The 10,333-nt window shown below is 46.5% G+C and overlaps 1 protein-coding gene across 1 annotated transcript; it reads left to right on the top strand.

Moving 5' to 3' along the window:
* Positions 1 to 9,311: 9,311 nt before the first annotated feature.
* LOC135384801 (protein unc-13 homolog C-like) lies at positions 9,312 to 10,001 on the top strand. Its single transcript, XM_064613987.1, has 2 exons — positions 9,312 to 9,420; positions 9,556 to 10,001. Exons 1-2 carry the CDS (start codon positions 9,312 to 9,314, stop codon positions 9,999 to 10,001), a joined length of 555 nt encoding a protein of 184 aa, XP_064470057.1.
* Positions 10,002 to 10,333: the final 332 nt, after the last annotated feature.

Below are 10,333 nucleotides of genomic sequence, written 5' to 3'. Positions count from 1 at the left end.
GAAGCTAGGAGTAAGAGGGGGGTTGCTTTCTTCAGCCAGTAAGCAGGATATCTCATAGTAAGTAGGAATATCACGGCCCTCAAAAATAATCATACCGTATGAATAAGAACCACATGCTGTATAACATAGCCTACAGTCTTGCAAAAAACTTGCAATCCCAGTTGAATAAAAAAGACGCCCTATTTAATGCAGACACAGCTACGATGTGCACGCTTGGAAAGTGCTCTACATTTCTGATTCAACCTTCTATCTTGGTAGTAATCTTCCAGTAGGTCACAGAGATAACACTGGAAAACTTTCCTAGACGAAAAGCTTTCATATCCCGGTTATGACCTTGCAAAAGAGGGCCAACTGTCCTGTGTAGCAGATGGCAAGGCCACACGCGCGTGTGTCTGACGTTACAACCCTAGCTTACCCTGCATTGGAGCAGAGCCGAGAAGGGTTAACCCTGGCTATTAACCACGCTCTTGTTGTCGAAAGCGATGTTCTAACGAACGTAATGGAATTTCGCATGAACTCATAAAAAAGGCCAACTAGTGAATGAAGCACTTCTAAGTTTATCCGAATATGAAAAATACTACTATATTCCTTTGGAACACTTAAATGGTTACATAAAATCTTAAGTGCGATGATGGTTTGCTTCAATGTGGAGAAACATCACACTTGTCGGTCACACTCATTGTCCAAAATTGGTGTTGCTGATGCCTCCTAACTTGCTTTTTAAGTCGTCATAGGAAGACACTGAATTATTCTTCATCACTTCTTCCCTTCTGATTCCTAGCGAATTTTCTAGGGCTTTCTGAAGGTGCATGTTCTACATCCTGGCTCGTTTGGAGTTCGATGATTCGCGACGCACAGGACCTGGCACCAGCCGCAGTCGATTCCTTTCGACTTCAGTCGTCTTCCCAGTAGCCCCATCACTGTGCGTGACTTTGGCGACAAGTCTGGTTGCTAAAAATGCAGTTCGCAGATCTGCGAGGGGATAAGGGAGACCGTATTACAGTCAACACGTAAGCAAGATCCCACACTGCATTCCAGCCGGCAGTGGCTTCAAGTTCACTTACATACCTTGGAGCGAATGCTCGGGTTAAAGTCAGCACGCGGAATCGCCATCAGCTATGATTCTTTGAGAGCTTCATCCTTTGGAAACGAGAACACATGCACGTTTGGGGCCCCCGTCGTAATTGCCTCGACAGCGAGGAACGCAGCATCCGCCCATGTGGAACTGAATCACCAACATCGTTTCAGTTAACGGACTCTGCCTGGCTCAAGATAGAGGTTTCCAAACGCATACGTACCTGTCACGCGAGAAACCTGACAATGCATTACGCGACCCACAGGCCAAAATTGCACGAAACAGACACTAGCAGCATGGAGAGATGACCTGCAAGTTACACAACGCTTGCATCAGCATGCATCGGGCCATCGCACTCGGTATCGGGCTCGGTCAACTAGCGTTACGTCACACGCAGGGAGAGTGAAGAATGAGGAGGCCTTGTGTTATCTAGATGGCGTTGGCTGTGCTCCCTGCGCTCCCGACCGGCGCGGTTTCGATTTTGTCGTATTTGCATAGCAAAATTCGGCGATCGACATTAAATGCGCCAGCATTTCTTTAACGCACTTGGCCTCTGTGTAGCTGTTTCGAGTTACGCTGGTTGGAGACGGAGAGGGTGACCCTCACTCTCGCGATGCGCACCTTTCCCTTCGTTCGTTTTTTTATGCGCCGCCTCGGCAGTGTTGCCAATTTAGCGAATTCAGATTCAGTCGCGCCTGACGGGGGAAATTTTTGATTTGACGGCTAGCGGGAATTCCGGCGGTGCCCTGCCCAAATTTGGCGGATCCTAGCGGAATCGGTAGAATTCTGGCGGATTCTAGCCGAAGAATAATTGTCTCGTTTGCGCCCTTCGCTGGAACTACAAGCATAAACCGACACAAACCGAAAACTGTGCTGCAGTACTACTTGACGCAATAAATTCAACTGTACGAAGCACACCAAACACGCAGAGAGCGAAAAGGGCGATAAATATCATGTCACTTGTGAGTTCATGCAAACCGTTGCTTTCCTTTCGACAGGGAAAGTCAGCACAGAGAAGGCTTCGTCATTTTGTCGTGCAAATAAAGTCATATTCAATAGCTTCGTTGCGATGCCGAGACCATGAAACGACAATCCGCATTTGACTGTTCCCTCGTGGCGTCGACTTGCCTTTTCTTATTGAGCGATTTGTCCGGACTCTCAAGGATGAGGTGGTTCCCCACGTCTCCGGGTGTCGACCACTGTCGCGCGTTCCATGAAAAGTTTCGGTTCGAAGCGTTTGCTTTCTCTGTGCGCTCTCACTTGGCTCGAATGCCGAAAGTCGTTTATACGCAAAAATTCCGTAAGGAGTGGCTCAAGGACCCACTGCTGAGCTCATGACTACGATGCAGAACATGGGCAGACTGTTCTTGGGCGGCTGAGTGCAGTTATTGTGGATGCGCTTTATGCTCTAAATATTCGAATTTGAAGGCGCATGGCGACAGTGCGAAACACAAGCTGCGGTGGGGCACATATCGTCAGGTCAGTAGACTGTCAAATTTGCCTTCCAAAAAGTGGACCCAGCACATGATGCAGAACAGCTCTTTTTATCGCCGAGCACACATCAGTGCTTACGGCTGACCACTTAAACGGAATTTACAAGAAGTGTTTTGCCGACAGTGCTGCAGCAAAGTACTACAAGATGGACCGGTCTAAATGTTCGGCAGTGCTGAAAAACGTGCTTTTCCCCACTTCAGAGATGACCTTGCGCAAGATATTGGCGAGTCGTTCTACAGCGTGATCATAGACGAGTCCACTGACATTAGTGTGACAAAGATCCTGGCTGTATCCATCATATACTACAGCCAAAGGCCTTCAAGGATCGTTACCACGTTCCTTGGGCTATCCGTTATGGATAAATGCGACGCTGCCAGTATCGTGTCAGCTATAGATTGCCTGCTGAGAAAGTACAACGTCGTAATGGGCAAGATGAGAGGACTCTGTACAGACAACGCAAGTGTGATTGGGATAAATAGCGGAGTGTACCAAAGGCTCAAGGAGGAGGTTCCCGTTCTTATTCTTATCCGCTGTGTCTGCCACTCACTACAGCTATCCATTTCTGCGGCGTCGGATACGCCCCTCAGGAACCTTGAGTACCTGATCAGCGAAACGTACAACTGGTTCTCCCCGTCTTCTGGTAGGCAGGTCGCCTACAAGGAATTGTAGGCGCTTATAAATGACGGCAAAATGCCACTAAATATAGTACAGTCATGTGCAATGAGGTGGATATCAATCGAAAGCGCCGTGGTCAGAATAATGGACTAGTGGCTGGAGCTGGCGACGCACTTTGAGCTCGTGAGGCACACTGAGAAGTGCTATGCTGCAGAGGTGTTGTACGCGATGTACATGATGATATGAACATGGCGTACTTTTCGTTTTCCCTCGGAGAAGTCCAAAATGTAAACAAAGCGTTTGAGGCAAATACTGCAGGCTAAACGAAGCTCCTGAATGACCTAACGCTTCTGCTCCCTCGCCAAAAGGTGGATGTCCCAACAGCCAAATTGTGCCCCCTTACTTCGACACTGGAGGGGAACTTGGACCTTAGACCGTATCTGGGTTACCTATTTGAGAAACAGATGGCGGAAATGAAAGAAAGACGAGCTCAACATCAGAGCACGCTGTATCAAGTTTGTTCTCGCGCTGGTAGAGAAAATTAGACAACGTCTTCCTGGTAACGTCAAAGTGTTGTGCAATGTATCAACGCTGTCTGTCGAGAAATCCTTGAGTGCCCTGAACGAACCGCTTGCACCACTCCTGGAGGCTCTGAATGTGGATACAGCTGAAATTGAGAAGATCGAGACCCAGTGGAGAAATATCACACTGCAGAATTGGGAGCACACAGAGCCGACGCACGGACTCTGGTGCGAAGTGATGTCTCACAGGAACGCTTGAAAAGAAAATCCATATCAGGAGAACGCCAACTTTACGTTGTCAATGCTGGTCTTGCCATATTCTAATGCGGTGGTGGAGCAGACATTCAGCCAGCTGAATGTAGTTAAGAACAAGCTACGGAACAAACTGAAGCCTGACATGGTCGAAGCGCTTTTGACAATTCGTTCAGGTCTGAGGCGTCATGAAAAAAGCTGCTTTGACTACGATATTCCTCCTGCTGTGATGAAACGACAGCCAGTTACACGTCTTCTGAGGAGCCCATACCGTCGTCGTCATCCGAGATCGGCAGTGCCGCTGTTCCTTATTGGGAAGCTTTCTAACAATAAGCATCGTACAGTACATCCCGTTATCCAGTCTACCTGTCCTGACGGAAACATTTCAGGAACGAGTTACCGTGTGCAACTTTTACCTCTGCGAAATAGCAAGATGCCCCTGGTCTGGTCCATTTTATTTATTAAAAATATACAGTTTGCAACATTTTAGTTCATTTATATGAGTTAAATCGCTAAATAGCAAAACAGCGGATTTTAGCGGCGTGCGTGGCATATTTAGCGGATTCTGGCGGAATTGCAGTGCGTTTCTAGCGGATTGCTCTCCTAAAAGTTTGGCAACACAGCGGCGGCAGAAACGTTTCAGTGGACGCCTTGCTGAGTATGGAGATTTAGCATGATTGGAAGGTCGTTACGGTAACGTTTCCGAAGACACGATGTGCCAGGCACCTGATTGCTTTGAAGTGGCTGACATCACGTTGCTCATCTTTGAGTTGGCACATTCATTTGGCACAGCTTTCACAGAGCGCTTCCGATGTGCTAAAGCTCCCCAGTGTCTGCACAGCGCGTCTCGCGTGATATCGTCCATGTTGTCGGGTAAGAGGGACGCCGCGGAGTTGTAGCGCATGCGATGTGCTGCAAAGCATACGCGCAAGCAGGTCCCCCAAACTCACCTCGGAAAAGCGTGCAACGAAGAAGGCCGCCACTAGATACCCCACTGTTGCCGTTCCGGATCACTTCAGCGCGCTAAGTTTAGCGGCAAAATGTTTTTGTTGTTTCTGCGAATGAATCTAGTCTTTATATGTCCAAATAAAACGCGTATAACAACTTTCTCTGTCGTGTTTCACTTTTTGGTCAGTTTTTAAACGTGTTGAGCGATCGGAAGGATCTAGTGCACGGCTGCGTGCATCACATAGCATACCTGTCGTACCTGGCGCCGCAGGCGCTGCAGTCGTCCATTTCTCCTTCGGTGACTTGGCCTGGCTTGGATTGTGCTTCAACTGGATCTTTAGCGCGCTACAATCCACGCAAGCCAACGTCTGGTAACAATGGGGTATCTAAGGGCGGCCTCCGGCATTGCACGCATCGGGATAGGAACAAATACATGGGAAAATGGCGACCTTGGGGGACCTGCGCGCAAGTATGGAGTTCGGCGATGTGCCGCCATCGCTGCGGGAGCTGCAGACGCGATGACCGAAAATTGGGAACGTACATGCGGCGTATGGCCGATAATATCAGGAAGGGGCGTGCGGCAGAGCGTACCGCCATTACTCTCAGGCCAGATGTTAAGAAATGGATTTAACAGGAAGTGAACGCGTTTGTAGGCGACATCCATGTTTCTGCACGAGGCCCATGATAACCTATGGTCGGGTTTGTCGTTGTGCCGCGCGCAAACCATATACGGTCACAGCACAGGCACCGTGCCTTATTGCGTTTCGTACGCGTTTGGCAGTGCGTGAAAGAGCAGAGTGTTTTTGTTTTGTTTTATTCAGCGCACGTGTGCGTTTCTGGATTATTGAGAAACTCAATGGCATTCAACGAGCATTGACTCCCGTTCTGCTATCTCGTCTTTGCCCGAATCTCCAAGTTAAAGAGTTTAATTATGACTTTTATGTAATTATAGTCATCTTGTAGTTACGTACTCTCTTTGAGAGGATGTCCTCCTGGCCGTATAACTCAACTGCAAAAAACGACATTTGTGCTGTTCTCGTAGTTTTTTTATCAAAAAAAATATGTAGAGGATAAAAGAAAATGACCGGTATACTTTGGCACTGGAAGAAGCCATACACACGCGATCACTAGCGCCGTCCGCTAGCCTCCACATTTCGACGCTGGGGTTGGGTGCAAAGGACGTGGTCGCTAACGCGAACTTGTGTTTCATCGAGGAATTGCATAACCGCCTGAAATATGTGGTGGCATGGGAAACGTTTCTAAACTAGTATAAATGGATTTCACGCTTATTTCCCTCTGTAGGTTTGTTTCCCTTTATATTTTTGCTAGTGCAGTAACACTTCCTTCGTTTTTATTAGGGCAGTTGAGTTTGAGTTTGATTATAGAAAAAAAAAACGGAAGATATTGAATTCGACACCTGACGAATTATGCTGCTTTCCTCGAATATGCCGCTTCTTGAATGTAGCCTTGTGCACACTAAAACATATCACACCTTCTTGAGTGTAAAGTTGGAGTTTGATAACTCACACCAAATTCGGTGTAAAGTCAGTAGGGTGTAAGAATCTACACCCTTTAGAAGGATGTAAATTGAAATATTTCTTACACCCCTTGTGGCGTAAAGTTGGTGTTTGATAACTTACACCAGACCTGGTGTAAAAGCAGAGGGGTGTAAGAAATTATATATACAAGTCAAGAGCTATCAGAGGAAGCTGTGTTGCATAGCAGGCTACCATTATGCGTGCATCCACACGAGGACCCACAACCATGCGTCTGGTAGAAGTAAAATGCTGGCATGCATTTTGAATATATTAATTTATTCCTGACTATTAGGGCATGGACACAAAGTTTAAACATAGACTTTCTGTCTAGACATCACACTGAGAGTGTCTGACTAGACACAGCTTGTACAGGAAGCATAGGTCATTTTCTCATCAAAAATCACTTTGCATGAGCTAAAAGTTAAACGCAGCAGTCAGCTGGGATATGTTCATATTGATACGTATTAATATGCACGTTAAAGGGCGATCCATTGTCATAATAAAATGTGTCACTACTGGTATGCTATTGCTTCACATTTTTTATTTCAGCTCCACACGCAGTAACATTATTAGTAAGCTGTATGACCCACTCCTTTCATTGTGTGCGCAAGCGGCCCTGTATGGAGTCTTGTAACATTGCAATGAATTTGAGAAACTGCAATGCACAGCTTACAGGAGTGCTGAAAACTGAATGCATTTTTCTTTTTTCTTAGTACTGTTTCTCTCTTTTCTTCTTTTCTTAGCATGAACTTTTACAGTTATAATGATACTTAATTGATTTCCATTTTAAGCGAGAAGTTTGCTGTCGTTACCCTGATTACACTCTGTAAGGACCTAGGGCAAACAAATTTCATAAATGAATGAGTAGTGGTGTACAGGTTCGGTCAAAAACGTGCGAGCAGTGTCAAATGGAAATGGAAACCAGAAATGGGCACTTTCACTCAGGGGTGGATGGCTGACATTGGCCTCGAATGTGCATGGAAAGCAGCCTTATCGCAAGTGGTAACAGCCACTGGCCCCCCTCTGATCAAGTGGACGTCCCTGTTTCGCAGGATGTCGCTCCGCAGAGGGTTGACGCCGCTCGTGCGTTTCCCAAACTTTTGCCTCAGCCGGTACACCATTTTTACACCAAGATAGGTGTTGCTATTTTGACTGTGGGGTCTAAGCTGTACAGTACACCATCTTTACACCTGGATAGGTGTTCAGCTTTTGGGTGTAAGGTGTAAATTGCTAAATACACCCCTTCAACACCTAAATGGGCGTAAATATTCTTAGTGTATGCTGCTAGTATGCGCGAGAGACGTAATTTAATTTAGCTCCGTATACAGAGAGGAGGGAAGTTGAGCACAAATCATGTAAAACTAACCCTTGTTGGCTGCTATAAATAATGTCCTCATCCACGAGCTATTGCTGCAACGATAGAGATGCGTCAGGGCCTACACTCTAAGAAAAAATGTGTAATTTTCTATCTTCTGTGGTAGAAGTGCGTTGTTACAGATTCTCAACCCTTTTTGGGTAGAAAGTGAGGGGTGGAAACACTTCTACCCCTTCATTTCTACCACATTGGTGGAACAGTTCTACCCTGTTAGTGGCAAAATTCTGTCCCTACATGGTCACATCAAGGAGGAGAAATGTGGCTCCATCTTGAACCTGAATGCTCTACCTTTTCCAGAAGGCAGTTCTACCGTCAGTAAAACTGTACTCGGCTATTGGAAGATAATTTTTTCACCCGAAATGGTGAGCTCCTCTACCATCATGGGTCCTGTACCCACTGGTGGCATATTTCTAACTCTAATGGGGGGAGGGGGGGGCACGTAGACCTTGTAGGGAAGTATTTACTCCGCCTTTCGTGAAGGACTTCTGCTTTTTTGCGAAGAACTTGACATACACGTGTTTGTGTGGATGAGACAGAGTATAAAGACAACTGTCGCAGGTCACAACATTCTATTACCACGCCACAATTGGAATCGTGCACTGGCGCTTACCAATGGAAATGGTACATTCATATTGAAGAAGCCTGAACGCGGAGACACGAAAGGAAACACGACACAACATAGACGACTCCATCGTTGCACCCATCAGACTGCAGAGCACTTGCATGGTCACTAGCACTTGCATCGACTGTCTTGTACATACACTCAATATCCATTCAACACAACAACGCCATGGGGATAACTTCTGAAGGCTTGACGCTTCACACTACTGTGTCACTCTAAAGACACACCGATATCCGCTCGGTGTGTAATATCTGTCCGAAGGAACACACGGCAGGATGGATATATTACCAATTCCCCTGAAGTGTATGACATTATTAGAGCGGTTAAAAACATAAGCGATAATAGCGAGGGTACATGTTTCACTCCTTTGAAATAAGCGTACAAAAAGAAGGCTACCTGTCCCGACTTTGCACAGAAAACAGGACAACATAATAGCACAGAGAACATTCAAAAACGAAGACTTGAGCCCTGAGTGCCTTCTCCCATCAAACAGTGGGTCACCGTATGTGATGACCCTGTTTCTTCTCACCTAAGCCATCCCAGGTTCGACCGGAGAAAGAGGATCACACCTTTGGCGCAGTAATCGCTATGATGTTCACTGCCCTGCGCGCCATTGTCCAACAAATCCCTGCTTCGGGTGATCTGCGGGCTGTTCAAGCAGTACTAGCGCTAGAGCCTCTTCTGCGCCATTTTCCCTCTCCACCTGTGAATGGCTAATCATCCGCCACGTCCTCCAATGCTTTACCGCAACGTTTTTCAGGTTGGTACATATCCCTTATTTTCCAAAAGAAGTAACAGTGTTACGTTGCTGCTCTTTCCGTGCCCATATGTACTCTTTGATATTATTTATGAATGTTTTGCTGTCGTTCGAATGTTATTGTTGTGTGCTGGGGGCATTGAGTCAAATCCGGGACCTATGTCCAAAGAACAAGAGACCCAGTTCAATACTATGATGACCTTGCTTGAGAAACTAAGCACAGGTCAGGACACATTGCTGAAGGAGGTGAAAGCAATCCAGACAGAGCAGCATTAATCTAAGGCATCCATAACCAAACTTAATTCACGTGTTGGTAGAATCGAGTCAGACATATCGAAAATACAAAATCGGATACCAGAAGTAAAGGACGTGCAGGGTAGTTTATCCGCGACTTCTTCGGAGATAGCTACATTGAGAGCCCGTATTGACGACCTCGAAGGCAGATCTAGAAGGGACAATCTTGTTTTTTATGGCATCACGAACACTAGCAATAAAATGTGGAAGGAATCGGAAGAGAAGATGCGGATAATGTGCCATGACAATTTGGGTGTCACAGTTCACTCCGAACAGATTGAAAGGGCGCACCGTGTGGGACGTTTACAAGAATCCAAAACATGTCCGATTATTGTAAAGTTCTCAAGCTACAAAACCAAGGAAGCAATCTTGAGAAATGCATTCAAACTTAAAGGTACTGCACTAGTAGTATCCGAAGACTTTACGACGTCGGTCCGAAATGCCAGGAGGAAATTGATTGCATTTGGGCACACGCGAGGGCAGCCTTTCCGCCTTCGCTTTAACAAGTGACTAATCGGAAACAAATGCTACATCTTTGATGACAACAACAACAACAACATAGATGAATGGATGATGATGATGTGGGATGTTTCCCTGCGTTGGGTGCAGGGCCCTACCCCATTCCAAAGAGGTTCATATGAGAGGATGACGAGGGAAGGGAATCCCTACAGTTCGTGAAGGAGGCCGGTGGCCCTCAGAAAGGACAGAAAAGCGCCAAGTGCACGGCATTGATGTCCAGGGTTACTCCAGAACTTTGCAGATGTTGAATGGCCTCTGATCGAGCATTTCAAGTTGAGATTTAAAGGCCCGTCGCTCGCATACGTACTGGCTGCAGTCTTCTA

Source organism: Ornithodoros turicata, chromosome 2 (assembly GCF_037126465.1).
Source record: "Ornithodoros turicata isolate Travis chromosome 2, ASM3712646v1, whole genome shotgun sequence".
Lineage (NCBI taxonomy): Eukaryota > Metazoa > Arthropoda > Arachnida > Ixodida > Argasidae > Ornithodoros > Ornithodoros turicata.
The sequence above is the reverse complement of the archived record's forward strand: the minus strand, read 5'-3'. Positions and strand labels throughout refer to the sequence as shown.